Raw genomic sequence first — 23,545 nt, forward strand, 5'->3', positions numbered from 1 at the left:
ACTTAATTTATATCATTACATTAGCTTTATTATTTACAAATTTGAGCAAACCATTGTTTACTCTGTCCACAATTTTTATTTACGCAATGAGGACACCGAGTCAAAAATTTCGGATTTATGGTCTGTTTTGATTGTAAATGATTAACAACAATATCCGTTAAAGCATCTATAAATAATGGATGATCATTCGGTGCCGCGGATCTTCTTATATTTTCAATTCCAAGCTGAAAATAAATGAAATATTTTAATTTTAATTCTATAGACAATAAGATCATTAATCTTCTTACTTCCTCTGCTAATTCTTGACAATATTCGATATCCATTTCATGAAGCGTTTCTATATGTTCATTAACAAATGCAACGGGTACTAAAATAAAATTCTTCTTTCCTTGTTTTACATAACCCTTTAATGCCTCATCCGTAAAAGGAGCTAACCAAGGTAAAGGTCCAACCTAAAGAACAAATTAATTATACGTGACGTGCTCTGGTAAAAAAAAAAAAAAAAAAAAAAAGAAAAGGTATAACGTGCGAAAACGAATTTACAAGATAAACGCATTTTAGTTAAAATTTATACACTTCATAATAGGATGGTCTATTTTGTTTCATGTAATTATTAATTATGAAGTCAATAATTATTTTAGGAAATTGGATTTGGCCTCATTGCAAAGAGCATACTTTTATCTACAAAAAAAAAAGCATAAAAAAGTCAAAATCGATTTTTTTTTGCATCTCAATTCCTTTTTAACAACATGTACACATCATATATGTTAATTAATTCTGATTTAAACACATTAAAAGAATTATCTACCTTAGATTGCCACACTAAACTGTATGGATTGCAAAACTGTAATTCTTGCATAACTAATTGAACCGTAGCTCCAATTTCAGAGGGATATGGATCTCCTCTATTTACTGCCTAAAATAAACGAATGACATCAAATCAATATACATTCCTTAATAAAGTAAAAATGAAACTAAAGTCTAAATAAATTAAAGGTTATTATATAAAAATAAATTAACCTTTAATGGAAGAGAATGGGCAGAAAATAAAATCATAACATCTTTTCTTTTGTCACTAGGAAAATGTCCAAGCTCATCCTTAATTCTCTGTGCAATAGTTTTGATAAAAAGTGGATGCGTCGCCCACCTATCTATTATACTCCATTTCATATTTTTTGGTAATTCTCTGTAAATAATATTAATTAATGTATTGATATTGAACAGTTATGAACAAATATTTTTAATAAATAAATCCTATCACCTATTTTTATAGTATGCATGTATAGCATTAAAACTGGATCCAGATGTGGCACAACTATATTGTGGATATTGTGAAAATATGATTGTGCGTTCTACTCCATCTCTGAAAATATATATAAATGTTTTCTATAGTTAATAAATCAGGATTCATGTTTAATAGAATTCTTACTGTTCTATTTCATTAAGTGTATCTTCTGTAAGAGGATCAACATAGCGAAAAGCTACATAATATTTATGTGGCGCAGTTTCTGGTGAAATTTGATCCAATTTTTTACATAATAGTTCACCCTGTTTATTAGTCCATTCTAAAATAGGAGATCCACCACCTATTTCAGAATATTTTTTTTGTACTTCAGGTGTACGACGTTTAGCAATCCACGGTCCAAGTTGACTAAAATATAACCAAAATATAACCAAAAATTTGAGATCAATATATATACATATATATTACTATTATTATTATTATTATTATTATTATTATTATTATTATTATTATTATTATTATTATTATTATATGTGTACAATATATGAAAAATATCATGAAAAATATTATATTAAACCTTTGAATTGGTAATTGGATCATGTCACGATCTGTCATAATACGTAATAAATATCCATAAACTTGGGATATACTATTTGGTCCTCCCATGTTCAACATTAATATACCAGTTTTTGGTTTCTCCAAAGGATTAATATATGATTTCACTGAAATAGCTCGTGTAGATAAACGTAATATTTTTCCTACACATTGTCCTGTATATAGAATTACAAATGTCATACAAAGGTATTTTCATTATACAATTAATTTAATTCTAATGAAATTTATAAAAATTGATATGTATGATAAATATATTACTACAGAAAGTGAATTAGAAAAATGTATTACAAATTTACTTACCTAATTGTATAAAACTTGATAAATTAATAATACTCATCTTGACAATAAATACACTTTATAAAACGTTAAAAAGTAAGAAAACGTTTGCACGAAAGAAATGTAATAATATTACGCGAAATAAACGTTGTGCAAAATCACGATGATAATCAATACAGTAAGTATTATAGGTTATGTTCGGTCTGTCGAACTCAGCAAGCTCTCAAGACATGTGCAAACGCATCGAGAATATTCAACCGTCAGAAACCAAGTGGATTCTTCGTTACGGAGGTACTTAATTTTTGTCGCATTTAACTTTTGATTATCGTGAAATAATCATTTTCCTTGAGGACAGATAATATTTATATAGTATCATGACGGATGAAACTATTGAAGAGTTAGGACCATCCGATCTGGGTACTTTGGATTTGTAAGTATAGAAACTTACCGAATTTGTGCGTAAAGGAGAAACGAGGAGAAACTTTAACGTTCATCTCTTAAATTTTCTGCTTGCAGTTGGGAAAAGGTGTACACCGAAGAACTCGATAATTTCAAGGATCACGGAGACGTAGGTGAAATATGGTTCGGTAATAGGGCTTCACTGAATATTGTCAAGTAAGAACACCATTTAATAAAAGTTAATCGTAAAAAAAAAATTAAAGGTGAATAATAAACACGGAGAATTAATGCACTTTGCCGCGAAAACATAAACTGCGTTTATCGTGTTCTATTGTACTACCAGCGCCATCTCTCATTAACGTTCGAAAATTTCAAACGTTGAATTTGAATTTGAAGATAATATATAACAAAATAAAGAATGAACGATTTTTAATCTTTTATTATATATTTTGAAACTTCCTCCTATGTTTTTTCTTTTCTATCATATTCATATTTCTTTTTTTTTTTTTTTCCAACAGATGGATCAGCACAAAATTAAATCTCGATATGGAAAACGATAGAATAATAGATATAGGTTGTGGAAATGGTATGATGTTAGTAGAACTTGCTAAGAAAGGTTTTAAACTACTAACCGGAATAGATTATTCTCAGAAAGCTATTGATTTAGCTAATGAAGTATTGAAAGAAAATAATGTGTCTTGTTCGAATTTACAAGTATGCGATATTCTCGATATCGATAAACATGGATTGTTAATGAATTATTTCAAAGTGGTGCACGACAAAGGTACTTACGATGCGATCAGTCTTCATCCTGAACAGCCAGCTGATAAACGAAGAAAATATATTGATAATGTGTATAATATCCTTCAATCAAATGGATATTTAATTTTAACTTCGTGCAATTGGACCAAAGATGAATTATTAATTCATTTCAAGAATAGTAAGTTAAAATAAAGATCATAATATTAATAATATTAATTTAATCGTACTATAATTATTTTCAGAATATGATTTTATTCATGAACTTCCTGTCGATTCATTTCAATTTGGCGGCAAACATGGCAATATGGTTACGCAATTGGTCTTTAAAAAAAAAATAAACAATATTTAATTGATACAACGAATCCAATTACATATTATAATTTCATTAAATAAATTAGAACTGATTGTTAGCATAAAAAATCATGTCTTCTTTTTTCTACTATTATTTTATTCTTATACCATGCATCATAATTAGATTTAAACAAACGAAAGATAATAGGATTATGATAGAAATTAATAAGGATTTCAAAATTTATTCGTGCATGAGAAATCGAAGTAAGTACATAATCGAAGAGGAGAGAGAGAGAGAGAGAGTGTGTGTCATAAACTTGTTAAATCATTATCAAATTACAAACTTTACAAAAGGCACTAATACTAAAGTAAATATTGCGATCATCGATACTATATATCTTCTTTTAATATATGCATTAGCTTAAATAATTAACGATATTTCTCTAGTGCAATATCTTTGGTACATTAAGGCATCATTGGCATATGCAGACTTCACGCCTACTACTAATTTTAAGTAAAGAACAAGATAGAAAATACACATTGTACTATTATTCAGTGTAGATATACTCCAGAGATTAAAATATCGACAATCGAGAATAATTTTTCTATAAATTCTATTAAAGAATTTCAGACGTATTAATTTATTATTCAAGCCTAATCATATCATAGTAAAAATAAATTGCATATTATAGATAATAAATAAATTTGAAACCTACTATTTAAATACAGTCTGAATCATATATGTCGTTAAATATATATAAATATAAATATAAATATAAATATAAATATATATATATATATATATACATATATATATATATATATATATATATATATTTATTTATTTTGATTCATGAGCACACTTCGATACGTAATAAGAAAATTCGGTGGTGGTCGTATAATTCACATTTTGTGACTTACATCTTATCGATCGCATACTAATGAATTTATTTTCATGTGAAATTCATACTTCGTTGAGTTGGTTGCTCCTAATGTAAACGAATTCGCCAGTCAAAGTTTTGTTAATATAGAAATATGATGCATCAAGTGTTTAATACGTCTAATGACTGTAACTAAACGTAATGAAATACGTTAGAAAAAATAAAAATAAAACTCTATACATTCTTTCGTTACGTAAATCGAATCAGATGAAAATATGATATTGGAAAATGTTTAATATACGTGGAACGTACAGAAGGTACCCAATATTTAATATCTTTTTTAGTCGAGTGTTCGAGTTTAAAAAAAAAATTGTTCACTGACTTGTCAACCACTATTGACACTTTTAAATAAGTACGTCATTGTAATTAAGCAAACAAACAAAAATGAAGATTTTTAAATAATTACATTTTACAAGAATTTTCTTTTAAACGTATCGAAGGATTTACAAATAATTAATCCTTCCTAAGAGCAACGTTGTAACAAGAAATATCATCCAGGAAAGTGAGAAGATGGATGAACAGCCTGAAAAATTAATGAAGTTAAATAAACGTTATCTTATTTTAACAAATATTAATTTAGATTACCGTTGCACATCAAATTATTCTCGACGTATCCTTCGCGACAGTAACAACGTTTTCCGGAGGTAGTGTTATTTCCTTTAACGGTACAATGCGCCCCTTCGATACATTCATTATCATCGTTGCAAGATGCCCTGATAGCTGAAAAGAGAAATATTTAACAATTTGGCAAAATTAGACTATTTCTCGAAAGAAAATATTTATCGTGTCAAGAAAGTAGGTCAGCCCAATTAACAAAATCGAATGCATTATTAAGAAAAGGTAAACTCATCGTCGCCGTATTAATTTTCCACGGGTTTGCACTTATAATCATTCATGCATGAAAGAATCTATAACGTGATTTAGGCTGATCGTTCGCAACAAATCTATAAGATGTACGCTTGACGTGTTTAATGTTATAATGTGTGCCTGTCAGTACGAAATTACATAGTACTACGCTTCTAATACCGTATTATCAATTCAAATTGTTTCATTTCCGTTCAATTCCTAAAATTGTACGTTTACATGCATATATTATATATATATATATATATATATATATATATATATATATATATATGTGTGAAGAATCTTTCGATATTTATTGGTCTGATTGTCGATAGTTTTACGACATGCAAAAAATAGTTCTTTTTTTTCATTATAGATGATCGTGCGGGGGAACAATAGAAAACTTTATTATACGTTTGTAATGTCCTTTTCGTGTTTTTATTTTTTCTTCTTCTTTTTTTTTTTTTCTTTTCTTTTCGTACAAGATCGAATATTCTTAAAAGAAGACGATGAACAGTATAAGAAGCGATAGTACTCTTAAGGTGTGCCAATTTGCATAGATAACCATAAACGCGGTACGTACATCGTCATATGTTCACATATTGCAAGGGAACACGTAAGTGTATGCAAATGTTACTATGTGCCACCAACTTGTGGAACTTCTATCGTAACCATTCGAAACTTCAGTTTACTTTGTAGGAAACTTTGAAAAAATTTTCACGTTTTTTACGTAAATTCAGGAGTAATCCCTATTTTTGTTTTTTCTTTTTTTTTTTGTTTTTTTGGTACATATATATAAAAGAGCAACCATTTATAATTCGTAATAGAAATTTACCTTTGTATTTGTTGTTACAAGCACCGTTTACAGGAGCATTGTAATCACCACAAAGGCAACGAGTCTTTCCATCCCTTTGATCGGCCAAACACGTAGTATTTTGAATTCCAGCACAATCCGATTCTGATCTACATTCTCGCGCCTTTCCTACTGAAATAAGATCAAGAAGAACGTTATGAAATTTGATAATAAAAAATTTCTTATCGGAAAAAGACAGATTTGTCATAAACGTCATTTATTTTCATTTGATATATCGCATCGACATAAATAAAATCGTATTAGGAACGAAAAAATAAACGAAAAAATAAATAAATTTGGAACAATCAAAAAAAAAAAAAAAACAAGATTTCGAAATTATCGATTCGACAAATTATTCCAACGTTTTGAGTTCGTCGGAACTATTTCACCTTCGGTATTTAAGACATTGGCTTGCATTTGTGAGTGTCATGCCCTTGACACTCGAAATATAAGATTCCCTTATAAGATATGCGATCTTGGTCACACCATAGTGAAGGGACTCTTTACGACGTAATGGATAATATAAAAAAAAAAGGAAGGAAGACTTCAAACGAATTCTCTTGCGGCCTCATTGAAATTTTTACGTGTGAAAATATGATAAAAATAAAATATTCAAGACTAAATCAAAGTACGAAGATCGGAAAAGATTAATTTTGGTTAATATCCGGATTGTTACACTTTCTACGTAACCATAAAGGATAAATTTATCGAAAATTTTCAATTAATTATCTCAATCTTTTGTACGTATTAGATAATGGCGAGAAATATGGCGGAAGTATTAATCGACTTTGCAAAATCTGCACCGCGTAAAAGGGAATGATAGAAACGGGAAAGATTACCGTGAAACGCAAGGCAGAAGTCCTTTGATCAAACTCATTTAATAACTTCTATCAGAAGGATTACGTTAATTCACGAAGGATTTATCTCGGAGATTTCGCTTTGACTTACCCGGAGTAGGAGGCGGTGGTGGATTTTGATTTTGATTTTGCGAATTGGTCTTTCCAAAAGTTGTAAGAGAGTAGCTCGTCGATGGTAAAATTACGAAAACAATTAAAATAGCCGAAGTACAAATCCAAAAATTCATTTCTTCCTTCATATTTTTCATTGAAAATGAATATACTCTTTGGAGAACTCCCTTTGAAGTGTCGTTATCACTCTTCGGTCACGTTCGACACGTTATAACACTTTACGCAAAAACGATAGATTTTTAATAATTTGCAAAGTGAAAAAGAAGAAGAGAACAGTCGCACTTTTTTGTCCTTTCTTTTTGTTTTTGTTTGTTTGTTTGTTTTTTTTTTTCCTTTGTCTTCTATTTTCTTATTCCCACACCGTTCTTACAACGAAACCTCCTTCTTTTCTCGCGAAATATCGTTATCAATGAGAAACCCTTAAACGATACAATTTCTTTTCTTAACGTTTCACTCTTTGCGAATGGAAAAAAGCTTTCACAGGAATTTCCTTTACATAGCAAGAAGTCAGAAGTGGTAGGGTATTAGGTCTGATTCGTAGACTGCGTGTTGCAAGGACGTTGGTAGGCCTTTTAAGCCTTCGAAAGAACCCCCACCCTAAAGCCGGCGCATATTACCACTACCGTACCGGCAAACACCCTATGCCAAAACGTTCTTACCTTGATTTCTCCTCTCCTCTTAACGATACGTGCACGCTTTGACTTCTTTCCTTGCCTTCGATCGAAGAAGAAAGTGCCAAGCTCCTTACACACTCGTTTATAACATTTGTTTATGCACGACAAAAGTACGCAAAGAGAAAGTTAATGAAGGAAAAACAGTTTGCCACGTACGATGCTTTTTTCTTTTTTTTTTTTTTTATCGATAATTTAAATTTCAAGAACAACTGTTTCTTTTTTTTTTCTAAAAGCGAAGCGATAACATAAATGACGAATTCATGATACGCGTAAAACTAGATAATTATAATTATCGTTTTTCAATAATATGCGTTTCGAAAAATAACTAAACTTCACTTTTAAACCATACTACGAAACTTTAAAATGACTTTCTCCGTGTTATTACTAATTCTAAAGTGGGAAATAAGTTACGCCCTAAGACCTGTAATTATTTTAATCGCATCCAACCCGCAAGAAACGAAACGCTCGTTTCACCCTTTAATATTGTACCGATTTACATGGTATCCACCGATCGATCGATTCTTCTTTATCTCTTCACAAACAATTTCTGACGTTGATTCGATAGTTGCCACGTAAGAAGAAAAAAAAAATCGATCGATAATCTAGCATTTATCATAATCGTAGCTTGTCAGTGAAAGTAAAAGGTCGATCTGCTTTCGTCATTTAAAAAAAAAACGACTCGATTATTATAGCACGAGAATTGCGAGAAGGAATAGATGGAAGACATAAAATATAACATTAATTCCTATCAAGAATAAAGGAGAATCTTCCGGTGACGGGTGCACGAAAAAAGACTCGAAAATTTATTGCAATTGTCTTTATTGCTTTTTACTGCTAACAATAAGCAAAGTTGCGAGGATTTGTTTTTTTCACACGTAACAATCCGTATTTGTTCGTGTAAATGGTGCAACACTAACTATAATTTACATATCGAGCATGTCGAGCGTGTCGACCGATATCATTAGTCACACGATATCTTTTTCTTTTGTTTCCACCTAGATCTCTGAAAGTTTCGACACTTCAAGATCGACGTGGAATATACACTGATCAAAAAAGTAAAAAAAAAAAAAAAAAGAAAAAATAATAATGAGACTGCCAGGCTCACGCAAATTAAAATAGAAAGTAAATTTTTTCCCCCTTTTACAAACACACGTAGAATCAATTTGAAAGATAAGGTTTTAAGGTCAGCTTACGATCCTCATTTAATTCGTCCGACCATGACGATGACTGGTTGGTTAAAAAAGAATATAGATAAAAAAAACAAAAAAAAAAAAACAAAAAACAAAAAAGAAAAGAAAAGAAAAAAAAAAAAAGAAAGAAAGAGGGACTTCCAGACGACGAATGTAAATCCAACGTAAATCAACGTTATGCATGAATCATGAAACGTTCGTAATAGCGAGCACGCTCCTGATAAAAATCGCAATTAAAAAGGAAAGAGAAAGGAGGAAAGAGGAAAGCAACATGTCGTACGATTTTGTGATCTTGATCGAATAGTTGGAATGTGTACGCGCGTGCGTATTATTAACATCAACGTGAAATACTCGAAGGGCAACGAAAGGACGACGTTGCGCGCTCATTCGATAAAAAAAAAAAAACAACAATTTAAATCGGTTATTCGCGTTTAACTTGACGTTTAATTTGATTATTTCGTAAAAATGCGAAGAAATTCAAAGACACGAAAAAAACTTTAAATTCATGATACAGACATATCGCGAAAATTGTAACGAGGCTGACCAAAAGAAAATAGGCCGCTGTGTAATCATCGATCAAATAATTGTAATTGCCAATTAGTTAACATTTAGAAGCGTTATCGACTTAACACTGACATAAATCGTAACGGATTAGCATAAATAAGTTCAAGGCTTACTGTTCACTGCGGTTATACGAGTAATAAATTAATTGTCCTGCGACATGTTTTTATTACTCACGAATATCATCGTAGATTTCATTACGGTCATCCTCGTTATTATACATTAATAATTCGATGTTTATCATATATACATATATATATATATATATATATATATATATATATATACATATGAATGAATTTTCTCTCTTAATACGGAATTTATAATAAGTGAACAAATTTACAAGAAATACATCCTTTATTATTTATCTTATGTTTTACTCTCTCAGCGAATTTCAATATAAATATAAATTGATATTGAAATATTTATATAACCGAGATATTGTCTTTAATTTTCGTAAGAATCGTTTAGAAATTCCTGCGATATATAATCGTCCTCCAAATTATGTCGTCGAAGATAAAGCTCGTGCAACATGTCGATATGAGAAGAGAGAATCTCCATTTTTGAATACAATTTCGCGATGTTCTCGTCCAATTCTTCGTTTAAGTATTCTCGAATCATATTTTTTATAATCTCAGTTTCATGCATCCATATCCAATCTTGTAAGCGAGTTTTGTCGTTTATCCATTTCCCATATAAATCTTCATCGTCCGAGAAAGTTTCTGTTAAAAATATTAAAAGGGCCAATATTAACATGCTAAACGCGCCATTTTACTTTTATTCGTTTCTTTTTTCACTTTTTTTTTAGAAAATCGACAATATTGTCAAAATTAAAATTTTTACAAAAACTATTCTTTACGTTTATGATTTTATGATGGCGCATCAGACGATGATCTTTTATCTATGAAGTCCATCATCATAACGTACTTTGTCCCGACATTATCTTCGCGATGCCACGTCTTTTTCTTTCTATCGTTTCCTCACCAGTCGATCGCTTCGTACGATATTTATTCACATCTAACCACCAAAGTATTGGATCTTCTATAATTTTAGATGTATTATCTTGATCGTACGTATCTGTAGGTGACTCGAATTTCATCCATCGTTCTGAAGAGATATCCGACATTTCAGATTCCGAATTTGTTGAATCTATCGAGATTTCTTTCGATTCCTGTTCAATCGTACTAGCTTTGATATCAATATTTTTGTTAGATGATGTCATATCATCCAAAGAATTGTCTGTTGTATGACTTTCAACGGAAGAGGAATAATGATTTGAAAAAGATTCATTGTCCTCTTCCGTAAATATATCACTCTTAGAATCTGGAATAAAATGTGAAGAAGATTCGAAAGAACCATCGTTGGATTGTTCCGTAAAAGATTCTGAAGTATCCTTCTCAGAATCTGGAATAAAATATGAAGAAGATTCGAAAGAACCATCGTTGGGTTGTTCCGTAAAAGATTCGGAAGTATCGAATGAATTTGATGAACACTTTAGTAAATTTATCCTATTTAATGTTTGTATAGTACAAATGACACCTTTATTAGGATCTTCATTTCTTGAGTTAGTAAAGACAATCTCTTTTTTCAAGTTTACATTGTTCATTGATGAAAATACTGGAGAATTGACGTAAAATATCCAAGGTTCCACAATTCGTATTATGTCATCATCGTTTACTACAATAGCTGGAGTAGATACGTCCATAAGTAAATGCCTTTCCGTAGATTTATCCGTCGGATTTGTTTCAATATCACTGTCCTCTCTTTTATTATCTTGACGATAGAGCCACAAATCCTTATCCATATTTTCCAAGTACCCCTTCTTTAAATCGCTCGTAGTATCGTCCACCTTCGACGTATCAGACTTCTCAGAGTCTACGCGTTCTAAAGAAGAAAGGATCGACGACTCGAGGTAACTGTGATCGTGATTTCCCAAGAGAAACCTATACGGATCTTCTTCAATCAAGCTATCGTGAAACAAACTCGATTTTGTTATTTCTGAATCTTCTCCTGAGATGGAAGATGGTGTCTCGATGCTATCTAACTGTCTATCTAATCCTAATACCAAATGATTAGATGATTCATCCTTTATCGAACTTTCTTCAGATTTCAATAAATCATAATCACTTTGACGATTCTCTACATGTAAATCCTTTATCATGGCATCTATGGAATCGTGAAGCTTCTTCAAATTATTAATAATTTCGATGGACGATGGAACGTCCTTTTCGTAGCTACGATTATTCTCATCATTCTGATCATCAGATAGATCTTCCTTTTCGAAAGAATTTTCTTGAAATTTCGAAAATTCATTACTTTCCTCATCTTTCTCGTTGCTCTCATCAAGTTCTTTTAACAGTGCATCTAATTCAGCGTTACGAATTTCTTCCAAGTAATCATCCGTAATTGAATCAGTGTCACCATAAATAGACCTGATAAATGGGAAGCTCCATTCGATCACTGACTCGTCCGCCGAATTTTCATATTCCTTAGTCTCATTCTTATTCAAAGTCGGCATTGTTATTTCTTCTTCGTGGTCGTTTATCGACGATTTAAACGAATTCTTTATCGTCTCTTCCGTAACAGTATTTTCGAAACTCGTTATTGAAATATCTTGTTTTATACTCGATTCAGGAATCTTCATAGTTGTGATCATCTGATTATCGATAGAATAAATTTCACTTGGAAATAGATCGTCGTTTAAAAGAATACTTTGTCTCGTCGTAGTTTCCAACGTTTTCTCAGATTTACTCAATGATAACGACAATATTCTGTTAGAAATTGTCGAAGATTCATCGTCGTTATATTGAGTAGAACTCGAGCCGAGACCGGATAAATCGATTGATTCCTGGCTATACACTTTCCAAATAGTGTAACTGCTCCATCCAACGAAAGAGATCAGTAAAATAAGAAGGATCAATTTTACATACTGTATAAATCTTTCATAGCAGTAGCTTTTTCTCCTTGTCACAGATTTATTAATCTTTAAACCTTCTTCTGCCGAGACAAGTTCCTCTATAAAACATTATATAGAATTTTATACAGAAGAAAGTAATACGTGAATTCGTTATTATTATTGTACATATTTTCGTTTATAATCTAACAATCTTAACATTTAATCTAATGATAAAATGTTAACAATTCATTTTGACATTTCCTAATATCAATTTCAAAATAAATCGAAAAGATTTTAGAAGAATGAAATATACATTTACCTTTGCTACAATTCCAGCGTCCCTTCATGATGAAAGATCGATGACAAACTGACGCTCTCGTATAAACGAGATCGTTAAAATGTTCAGTTCGGTGCGACAGAGAAGTGACCTCGGCCTGACAAAACTTAGTGAAAATAGGAATAAAAGGTCGAAGCTAAGATAAGTTAGTCGAACTACTACATCCATACGATTATAAGGAAGAGACAGAGAGGTCAGCTTTTATCATTTCATGAGGTCAGCTCTGATCGTTTTATGTTCACTCTTGACTATGAATATCTAACAGATATTACCGTATATTTCTAAGATCATAATATTTTTAATGCGAATATAAATACGTAATAACGAGAAATTATATGTAAATATGCGATTTTAAAATGAAGGAATAATGCTTAACTTAAGCCGGTTAATATATTATAATACAATTTATTATAATACTTTTTCATCACATAAACACATATTATTATTGAAAATGCGAAACAAAACTTCGAACTAATCATTGTCCTCATACACGCTATATTCACGTGATATTTATGTGCATATATTTTCTTTTTTTCCTTATACTGTTATACATCAAATAATTAATTATTTTAAAATAACTTTGTTATATAACTTAACAACTTCGCTGAGTAACTTCGTGATATATCTTTATACGTATTTTTTACGTTGTGCAATATATTTTCTGTATTCAACGCAAAATATACACACACATATATATATATATATGTTTGTGTGTGTGTGTTTATGTGTGCGTACGTACATATTTATGATGCATTCGATTACTTCAGTCGTCATTATTACGCACGATTCAAATTAAAAATATTTACGGAGATATTATGCAGATAACTTATAAAAAATAACATTCTGTCGTGTTTATTCTTTTTACATACGATTTATGAACATTAAAACTTTACGATATTCTATACAGTCTCCTTTTAAAAATTTTTTTTAGAGATACATTATCAAAGAAATAATTCATAATACTTTAGTTAGTGATTATTTCTTTTGATACCGAACCAGGTGTTCAATCATTATCTGATAGCATTAACGTTTGATAAAACTCTATATTTTCAACGCAAAATAACAGTATCACGGAACACAGTTGTACTGTTAAGTCAACGATCATGTGGTTATTTACGAATTTTACATTTCTTCGTTTATTGATCATACAAATCCTCTTTCATTTTGGTAAGACACCTACGTCGAATAATATTAATTATACAAAGTAACATTATATCGTAAAATTTGTTGACGTAAAAATTTGTAGAAAAAAAAAAAAGAAAAAAAAAAAATACTTGAAAGATAAGACACTTATAGTCAAAGTAAAAACAAATCGAAACGGATATTCCACTTTCAGAGATTGCTTGTACATTTGCATTATTGAAAAAATGAATTGCAAGAATATTACGAAATTGGAAAATATGGCGCATGTACACAAGTTATATTCGAAAAGGAAAAAAGAAAAAAAAAAAAAAAAAAAAACAGAGAAAACATGTTGAAGGTGCCTCGAAGAGCAAGCATTGCAAACGAAGCTTGAAAATTTAATAGAACGAGATGCATTCGCGATACGAATAGTGCTAGGAGATTAAAAACCATAAACACACGCGTGAAAGGGAGAAAGGAGGAAAAAAGAGATTGCGCGCTTATGATCCTCGTGCGGTTACATAACTTTCTTTGTTTTTTTTTTCCTCTTTTTTGTTAGTAGAATAACGCGCATGCGCGATAATCAGACTAGTAATGATAAATGTATAAATAAATTATCTAACGTATTTTTTATTAAACTAATTTAATAATTAAATTAAATTAATTATTAAACAAATCACACTTTGTCACATTTTCGAACTTATCAAAATCAAATAATAGGACACTCGTAATAATTTCAGGTACCTCGTTCGATCATCCATTGGAGAATAATTATATTTCAACGAACAATATTGAATGGAGTTGCAAATCAGACGCAGAATGTACGACCAATGGTAGTATCTGTAAAGAACAACAATGTCAATGTTCACCCGGTTATGTTTTCAACAATGATATGACCGCCTGTCTACGAGGTAATTCTTTCGTTTTTATTTCTTTTTTCTTTCTTTTTTTATCGCATCAATCAATGAATTAAAATTAACAATGCCGAATGATTTGAATCGTTAAACTTTTCAAAAGTCGCAAAGGCCTATGGTGACAAATGCGAGGAAACAATACAATGTTCGAGATATCTTTTTATTGGTGGACAGTGCATTGAAAATGCATGCATCTGCGCACCCGGATTCCATTACCTACATGGTAGATGTTACAAGACACTGGGTAAGTCGCAAGATCATGAAAATTATGACGTGGTGTGTGCTAGAAGATAAGATATGAAATAAGAGGGAGGGGTGGGGTGGAGGAAGGAATAGAGGAAGAGAGGGGTGGAAAGAGGGAAGTAAAGAACGACGATCAGGTCTCTAATCTTCTTTTGTGAACTTTAAAAATTTTAGAGCTTACTGGGAAATGTAAAAATGACGATGATTGTTATATAAACTTTGAATTTGGGTCGACCGTCTGCGATAATGGAATTTGTAAATGTCGTGATGGTTTTTACCAACGCGAATATCGTTCCTGTCGTAAGAAAGCAAGTAAGATACATTCAGATATTTTTATCTGCGGAATTTATAAAATGATTTGATAATTTAATACGATTTTTCCTTTTATAGACATCAACGAAGAATGTTTAGTCGATATCGATTGCAAATTCAACAAAAATGCTCACTGCGTCAATTTTAAATGTACTCTTGAGGAAAAGAAAACAAGTTATAATATAACATCGCGAACTTCCTTCAATTCCTATTATAGACTATTTGCCGATAAATATGATAGATATTTATTAACAAATAGAGATACGATCAATAATTCTATTTCAATTTATATGACAAAAGCAATTACTGAATGGAATAATTGTACCAAAGATTCAGATTGCAAAATCCATGAGAATGCAATTTGTGATACATCAGGAAAATGTATTTGCAAACGCGCACACTTTGTACCTTCTACAAGTAAAAATAAAGTATGCGTTCCAGGTAAACTAAAGATTGCAGTATATTTCATATTAGTTTGAAATGTATTTCTTCTAAAGAAGTAACAACTCTTAACAATGTTTCTTCGTACAGAACTTGGACAACATTGTAAAAATAATGATTTAGTGCATATTAAAAACTCGATTTGTAAAAATGAAGTGTGGAAATGCGCGAATACAAAACTCGTGTCGAAAAATAATCAAGAATGTCTGAAAGGTAAATTTACTTTTAGATATATATAAAAATAAGGCGAACATTTTACTTTAAAAATTCGATCGATATTTTAGCTACGAGAAAATACAACTCATCTTGTCAACGGGACGAACAGTGCTCCATCTTTGGTCCTGACGCGATTTGTAAAAATAAGAGATGTCTGTGTAATGAAGAGAGATCTCATTTCGTCGAAGAATTGCTATTTTGTTGGTCGAATAAAGGAATGAATGAGAGTTGTAAAGTGAACGAGGATTGTTATGTTGAAGGATTGAACGGCACGCTCGTTTGTACGAACAACGTTTGCTATTGCTCCGAAGGCACACATTCGAGCTCTAACGGAACGATCTGTATAAATAGTAACGCGGGTAAATTTAAAATGAATTTCGATCGATGTACGAAAGTATCACTCACCTATTTACCGATCATTTAACTTTCCTATTCACATTTATTTCAGAATTGGGAATGTTTTGTGAAAACGACAAACATTGTACGACCTCACATTCCGTATGCACAAACAACGTATGCACTTGCGATAAGTCATATTATGAGTTAAAGAAAAAGTGCTATCCAGGTAAACAAATATTAAATTACTCGAATTTACAAGGATAATTTATTTTGTTACTCTAATCGATCCTCTGATTATTTCAGGTATAAATGCAAACTGCACTTTGAATAAGCACTGTCAACCTATGTATTCTTCTTGTTCTTCCGGAGTATGTACTTGCAAAGAAGGTTACATTAGCTCTTCGACGTCTACCTGCTTGCCAAGTAAAAATTATAATTCCCTATCTAAACAAATACTTTTACTACTTCGTTATAATTTACTCGAGATAATTTTTCTTTTAATTTTAGAAGCAAAATATGGGGAAGAATGTTCGCATGATATTCAATGTAATGCTGTAACGTCAAATGCAATTTGTTCCTGGAATTCGAACAACTCTTTGTCGATTAAATCTTGCAGCTGTGGCAAAGATCGTTACTTCAGATACTCCAGCTGTTTGACAAAGAAACGTATGAATATACGATAACTTCATTATTATTGCTATTTAAAAAAAAAAAAAAAGAAAAAAAAATAAGAGAGAAAGAACATCCGCGTACCGATTCAATATAAATACATATCGTAATAACAAACCATCGAATTAGCATAATAATCAGAATCGATTCTATTTCAGTTCTCGGCGAATCGTGTATGTCACGCGGCGAGTGTTACTTAGATTTCAATCAGAATCGAGCAATTTGCATGAACGGTCTGTGTACGTGCGACTGGCAATACGTTCAGGTCAATGACACCGTATGCGAGAAGAATTTGAAAGTTTTTGCTATACCGGGTAAGTAACCTTGACATTAAACTCATCAGACCAATCGAAAAATTTTTATACTCCTCCAAATTTCTTCTCACCCTTTTATATCTATATTCTCATTCTTCTAAATATTGTATATACATCTACTTATATTATCTAGATATATGTATCTACATATATAGATATATATAAAAACAAAAAAAAAAAAACAAGGGCGAAGCTAAGAGCATTAGCTAGTGCCATTTTTGTATTCGTATAAAAAACTTTTTATATGACGAAGTAATGTGACCTACAATTACCTCTTGCATGTCAAGCTGTGAACTTCTCTTTCTTCTTTCTCAAACTACCTTTCGTTTCGTTTGTGTATTACAATTTTTGCGATCGACTGTATCGATAAAATCTCGGTTAAATTACGAATCTCATCTTAGACATTTCTCGTATTTCCGTAAGACTTCGTATTCAGTGGTACTAGCTACAGAACCAGTTTAAAAAATATGGCTCCTAAAGTAATTTCATTATGATTTCATATCGATTTCAAAGAGAATTATCGGCGTTCTTTAAAGTTTTCATTTCCTTTCGCGACTTGCACGATTTTCATACTTTTAACTCTAACCTTCTCCTTTCCATCCTTCAACGTCGTCGTTAATATTTATTTCGCATTAGACGAGAAAACACGATCGATCGTGATTTCATTTCCTTTTGTTACAGGCGGTGCCATCGAAACGTTCTCAAGGTCGTCCTTACCAATCCTGTCGATCAGTTTGATACTACTCGACCTAATTCGATGAGCTTGATCGTTCCTCGAGGAGCCTTCAATTATTCAAGCACGAAGTGCGAGAGCGTGTTAACGTTGATCGACGAGGGACTTACAAGCGAATTAGCCGACAGAATCGATAGTCATAGGTATGATCTGAACTTTGGCCAATCGTTTTGTTTCGCGATGCGCTTAATAATAAAAACAAAAGTATTATGTATAAGAAAATGAATGACTGTTTAATTATTTTTTATACTTTATAAAGTATAAGAGACAAATAATATATATTCGAGCGAAAAAACGATTTTACGTAAAAAAAAAAAAAAAAAAAAAAATTAAAAGAAAGACGAAATATCTTTTTTTTTTTCTTTTTTTTTTTTTTTTTTAAATAATATCTCCTTATATATTATCCCTATTCAAATGAAATTGAATCTTTAGATAGATCGATTCGAGAAAAACTGCGTACTTACTTAGAGTCCCTTAGGATTTTGTTTCGATAAGACGAAATAAAGGCTCGACACGCAAATCGCGTTACTATCGTTTGCGAGCAACGCTCTCCTCTGGTCAACGTGAACTTACTCGATGACGTAGTAAGATGACCTAACTTTAAAACGTGATATCTAATCGTGACGTCACTCTTAACAAGGGAGACAATGAATACCTAAGGAGACGAAGAGAAAAAGAGAGAAACGGGTCAAGGCGTTCTCGAATTCGCTCATATCTTTTACGTTCCCTTCTAGTTTTTGATAGATCGAATCACTGAAAATCCTTTCGAAGTTACAACAAGAAAAAAAGGGGTCTAATAGGGATAACGATCTTATATAAAATGTTTCGCGAAGAATAGACGGAGGACGTTTGTGTCGTGCGTCGATTATCTAAATTACATCTTGAGATTGAACGAGAGTGTTCATGTACAATATTTGTATATTGTGTGTGTGTATGTATATATATATATATATATATGTATATATATATTCAGGGTGAGTTTTCTTTAAATTGAAATAATTAAATATATATGTTATATGATATTTAATATTGTTTAAACGAAAAGCTTCAGAAAAATATTTCAAAATATCACATGATTAATAAAATATTGACAAGTAAATATTCCTGTTAATAATTCTAAAAACATTTATAATACGTTCTTTTATATCTTTTTCTTTGTATTTTATTATTTTAAATATTTATTAAATATATATATATATATATACACACACACATCTATATGTGTAGATATTTTATATAAATACGAGGAGATTAAGGAAGATGAATTATGAATTTCACTAATGTTCGTGGCTTGTGATAAAAGATGATCGATGAAAGAGTCGTATGCTGACCTCGCGAAGCTAAGTAAATTAACATCATTAAACATGAACTTTTTTCTTTTTTTTTTTTTTTTTTTAAACTATATAGGAAAATATCAAGAGCTTTTTCATACTTTTCTTTAAGCTCGCATCATCTTGTCAAACTTAAACACAGCAAACGTATCTTTCTCTCGCTTTTTTGTCTTTTTTTTTTTTTTTTCTTTTTTTCTTTGTCGTCGTTTCGTGATAACTGCGGAACTACTCCGCACATTTGCCAGGTAAAATGGTTTCCGTTTTTCGCCGTATTCCCTTATCGAGAATCTTCAAGTAAAAACCGTCGAGAGCGACGTCGTTGAAAACTCGAACTTCCTAACGGAATGCACCTTTAATATACGAATTTTCACACGAACCAGTTGACATTTAAGCTTGACTTTCATAAAATCATTTTTCTCTCAAACGACGTTATCACTACTTTACGATTTCGTCGTTCAAGAAACAAACGGATAATAAGCGTCACTTTCGAGACGAATATGAAAGAAAACTTATTTTCTCTGTGCTTTCGTTCTACGAATTTATGCGCTCTTTGATGCATATCCTATCGGAAAAGAAGAGGAAGAAGGTATAGGCTATAATAAAGATCTTAATTAATCGAACGTTTTACCGGCGTTACTCCTTTAATCATAAAAAATTTATCGTATGAAGAAGCGATATTTCTATAGGTATTCTATTTAAATTAAAACCTCAAGAAGTGTCAAGAGAGACAAAAAGTTTCTATACATACATTTTTCCACTTTTCGGTCCTCGTCTAACGCATCTTTCATTATTCGAGAATTGTTACGTCTTATCGCATTATCGACACACGATTATATTTAAAAATATAATATTAAAAAAAAAAAAAAATAAAAAGATTTTTTTACGAACGACAAAGAAAATCGAAGGTACAGGGGAAATCTAAGAGGGCATAGAGAGAAAAGCGAAGATTGTTTTCCGATATTCGAGAAGAGCTTTTGAAAATTAGCATACGTCGAATCGGAATTGCAAATCAACAAGGAACGAAGACGAACGTCGATATATATGTATATGTGTATGTCTATGTGTATATATATATATATATATATCCGTTGTGCAATGTACTTTGCTCGCTGTTCTTCGATATGGTTGTTACTATTCTATCGAAAGAAGAGAGAAATGGATAGATAAATATAGAGAAAGAGAGAAAGAGACAGAGAAATATAGATAGAGAAAGAAAAAGAAAAAGAAATGTTAGTAAGAGGTATGCTTGCGATTCTTCGTTGTTCGATCGTTCCTTTCTTTCGTTTCTGACTTACTTCGTTCGTTATTCGCAAGGTAAAGAAGGGGTGGCTCGAGGATGCGAAAGGTCACACGCCAACCAGATGGACAGCCGATAGAGACTCGACCTGGCTTCTTTCTTCGTAAAACGGGTCAGAGCTCACTCACGCGGTCAGGAAGTGACGCGTCGTAGTGCCGTGCTGCGCGAATCGCATCGCATGAATTCTTCCTTCTCTATAGAAAGAACCTATGAACTTTGCACTTCGCTCTATTATCCTTGTCTTCTAACATTCTTTTACAATGATATCAATGAATATCGTAGGATAACACGATATAATAAGATTAGCACACATGGTCTTTTATTATTTGCGTATAATGCAAAAAAAAAGTTAAATCATGATTAACGCACAACGTTTATACAGTAACTCGATATTATTGGAGAATTTTTCTTTCTTTTTTTCTTTCGAGAAAAATAAAAATGTCCCCAAAGGAAATATCAAAATCTTTTTTAGAACAAACACGAAACGGATGAGACGATAACAATCTTATTGAGTGGAATCACGAGAAGGCATGAAAACGTAGGTCAACGCGCTGCTTCTTTACGAAAGAAAGATTTAAAGATCGGGCCATTTTGTTATCTGAGCTATTGCTAATTGTAAGCGGCGGCAGCATATAATTTCTTTTTTTTTCTTTGAAGTTACTTTATTGCGAACCTTTGAAATAAAAACGCGGAACGAAAAGAACGGTCAATCGAAAGGGTTCCTTCTCTTCCTGTCTCTCTCTCTCTCCCTCTCCCTCTTTCTCTCTTTTATATATATATATAATCTATATATCTTTTATATATATATATATATAAAGATATATATGCGTGCGTGTTCGCGCGCGATCGCGTGTCCAGCATTAACATCTCTTATATGTGTCTTGGAGTGTTAATGTGATATCCCAACAGTAGAGGCCAAGGTTACAACGTCGGATGGTCGGCTCCAAGTTCTCATAGAAAAATTCTATTTCCTCGACCGTACTTCTCTATCGAGGAGCTAACGAGTAATTCAAAAATATAAAATTTTTCAGATCCAATCATCGTGATACATAAGAAACGAGGTATATATTTTTTTATTTTTCCTTTTTTCTTTCGAGGATTTATTCAATGTCTTCTTCAATTAGAAATGCGTATCACAAAGCAAACATTAGCAAATTGAAATTAAATTTATCGATCCTCCTTCTTATAACATCGTCACATCAAGATTGTGTAGGTACTTACACGGTATTGTTAAAAAAAAAAAAAATGAGTTTGCTTATCATTATCAATGATTTTCATCGATAACGTGTAACTGATTGATAAATCATTAAAAAAAAAAAAAAAAAAAAAAAAATCGCAAAGTTTACCGACGATCAAAATTCGAGCTTCCAATGCGAATTAAAGGGAGACGCAACTCCAAGACGAAGGGTTGGAGATTAAAAAAAAAAAAGAAAAGAAAAACAAAATATCATTTATATCGTTGACAAATATTTTTATATTTATACATCATAAAATGTCAAAGCCATAACTTGCGTTTCTTATTTAAATGAATTTCGCAACTCAGGCATGCACGGCTTTTCTATTCTTACGAATTCATTACTATCCTTTTCCCTTACTGTGGACATTTAACGATTGCCAAGATTTTTATCATCGTATTGATCTCCGGAATAATGTAAATGTAATTGAAATTTTCTATAAAAATTGCTTTCCTTTTTAAGGAGGTTACTATTATCTTTCTCATATCTAAATTATCTCTATAGAAAGGAAACTTTATAACAACTTTATCTTTTCAAAGATGACGTCTGCTAGGCTATTAAAATATATAACGACAGAATCTCTTTGTCGAGGAAGAGTGTAATTTCCGTAACTTTAACGACTATAATTACTTTTCTTTTTAATTTCCCCGGGGATTAGTTTCTTCTATACTACGGTTGCTTCTTCCTACGCAATTTTCTAAAGACCAAAAAGATTTCAGAAAAAAAAAATCGAGACCATGCTGCTATCTGTGGAGAAATTTTCTAAGTTACGACGATCATTGAGTGTTTCTTTTTCTCTTCTTTTTCTTTTCTTTTTTTTTCCCCCTTTCTTAAAGAAGTTTCCTACCTTTACGATTGAATATAGCATGATAAAACAGTACAAAGAAATGATTCGAACGATATCTATTATCTACATATAGCAGGACAAACGAAAAAACTCGCATATGAATATCATAAATTCTGTGATCTATCTCTATTGTTTTATAGGAGTATATTATTAAAATATACTCAAACGACTAATATAAAGTAAAATTTGGATCTCCTGTCTTTGACATGATTGAGTGATCGAAGAGATTTAAAAATTCCACTTACTACTTAAGAAGTTTTGCGGATGGCTCGAAAATACTTGAAATTGAGGATGGATGATACGTCGTAGTTGATTGTAAATGAGATTGGTCGACATCGAAATTGGTCGGTGATTCTCTTGAATGATGTCTCACTGACTCTAATACACATCTAATGTCTTTTATAAATACAATTTGTGCAACTATTAAAAAAGCAAGAAACTTTGTGAACAATCACTGACTCTAACGACTACATTGTATGCAATCGATCCAAAAAACACTTGTTGTTTAAATCGCGAAATGCGAACGAACATTGTTTCTACTTCGCGATATTTTTATTTTTATTAACAATACAAACATTCGATTACATTAGTGTTTCGCGCACGATTGCAATGATATAATTAATTAATTAATTAATTAATAACCATTGATAGCGCATACCTCGAAATTCGTTGGGAATGAA

General features: G+C 31.4%; 5 protein-coding genes across 11 annotated transcripts; 2 read left to right on the forward strand and 3 right to left on the reverse strand.

Annotated features, from left to right (window-relative positions):
- Window positions 1-2,865, reverse strand: FeCH (ferrochelatase, mitochondrial). Of its 2 annotated transcripts, none has more exons than XM_085657067.1 (8): window positions 2,583-2,865; window positions 1,821-2,013; window positions 1,430-1,651; window positions 1,262-1,363; window positions 1,021-1,186; window positions 809-916; window positions 288-452; window positions 1-224 (listed from the first exon to the last, which is right to left on the reverse strand). In XM_085657067.1, exons 1-8 carry the CDS (start codon window positions 2,626-2,628, stop codon window positions 30-32), a joined length of 1,197 nt encoding a protein of 398 aa, XP_085513193.1. In that variant the 5' UTR covers window positions 2,629-2,865; the 3' UTR covers window positions 1-29. The 2 variants fall into 2 exon arrangements, with proteins under 2 accessions (XP_085513193.1, XP_035722606.1); XM_035866713.2 differs by lacking the exon at window positions 2,583-2,865 and adding an exon at window positions 2,159-2,300.
- On the forward strand, window positions 2,325-3,685 carry LOC118441800 (EEF1A lysine methyltransferase 2). Of its 2 annotated transcripts, XM_035866715.2 has the most exons (5): window positions 2,325-2,425; window positions 2,490-2,564; window positions 2,651-2,749; window positions 3,052-3,473; window positions 3,538-3,685. In XM_035866715.2, exons 2-5 carry the CDS (start codon window positions 2,509-2,511, stop codon window positions 3,642-3,644), a joined length of 684 nt encoding a protein of 227 aa, XP_035722608.1. In that variant the 5' UTR covers window positions 2,325-2,425; window positions 2,490-2,508; the 3' UTR covers window positions 3,645-3,685. The 2 variants fall into 2 exon arrangements, with proteins under 2 accessions (XP_035722608.1, XP_035722607.1); XM_035866714.2 differs by having other exon boundaries at window positions 2,424-2,564.
- sosie (oogenesis-related protein sosie) lies at window positions 3,603-23,413 on the reverse strand. Of its 4 annotated transcripts, none has more exons than XM_085657068.1 (4): window positions 23,111-23,413; window positions 6,209-6,355; window positions 5,113-5,247; window positions 3,603-5,050 (listed from the first exon to the last, which is right to left on the reverse strand). In XM_085657068.1, exons 1-4 carry the CDS (start codon window positions 23,199-23,201, stop codon window positions 4,971-4,973), a joined length of 453 nt encoding a protein of 150 aa, XP_085513194.1. In that variant the 5' UTR covers window positions 23,202-23,413; the 3' UTR covers window positions 3,603-4,970. The 4 variants fall into 4 exon arrangements, with proteins under 4 accessions (XP_085513194.1, XP_035722615.1, XP_035722614.1 ...); XM_035866722.2 differs by having other exon boundaries at window positions 6,209-6,358; window positions 23,111-23,412; XM_035866721.2 differs by lacking the exon at window positions 23,111-23,413 and adding an exon at window positions 7,175-7,754 and having other exon boundaries at window positions 3,664-5,050.
- Window positions 9,958-12,996, reverse strand: LOC118441796 (uncharacterized). Of its 2 annotated transcripts, none has more exons than XM_035866701.2 (3): window positions 12,835-12,996; window positions 10,547-12,634; window positions 9,958-10,341 (listed from the first exon to the last, which is right to left on the reverse strand). In XM_035866701.2, the coding sequence occupies exons 1-3, from the start codon at window positions 12,860-12,862 to the stop codon at window positions 10,067-10,069; spliced, it is 2,391 nt and encodes a 796-aa protein (XP_035722594.2). In that variant the 5' UTR covers window positions 12,863-12,996; the 3' UTR covers window positions 9,958-10,066. The 2 variants fall into 2 exon arrangements, 1 of the variants encoding a protein (XP_035722594.2); XR_004838234.2 differs by having other exon boundaries at window positions 10,197-10,341; window positions 10,479-12,634.
- Window positions 13,865-18,381, forward strand: LOC118441798 (uncharacterized). The gene is made up of 12 exons (XM_035866712.2): window positions 13,865-14,019; window positions 14,715-14,885; window positions 14,992-15,132; window positions 15,306-15,443; window positions 15,522-15,884; window positions 15,975-16,097; window positions 16,169-16,459; window positions 16,549-16,665; window positions 16,743-16,862; window positions 16,947-17,105; window positions 17,267-17,422; window positions 18,104-18,381. Exons 1-12 carry the CDS (start codon window positions 13,956-13,958, stop codon window positions 18,181-18,183), a joined length of 1,923 nt encoding a protein of 640 aa, XP_035722605.1. The 5' UTR covers window positions 13,865-13,955; the 3' UTR covers window positions 18,184-18,381.
- Window positions 23,414-23,545: the final 132 nt, after the last annotated feature.

The sequence above is a fragment of the Vespa mandarinia genome, chromosome 5 (genome assembly GCF_050613455.1).
Source record: "Vespa mandarinia isolate Hongniang chromosome 5, ASM5061345v1, whole genome shotgun sequence".
Taxonomy (NCBI): domain Eukaryota; kingdom Metazoa; phylum Arthropoda; class Insecta; order Hymenoptera; family Vespidae; genus Vespa; species Vespa mandarinia.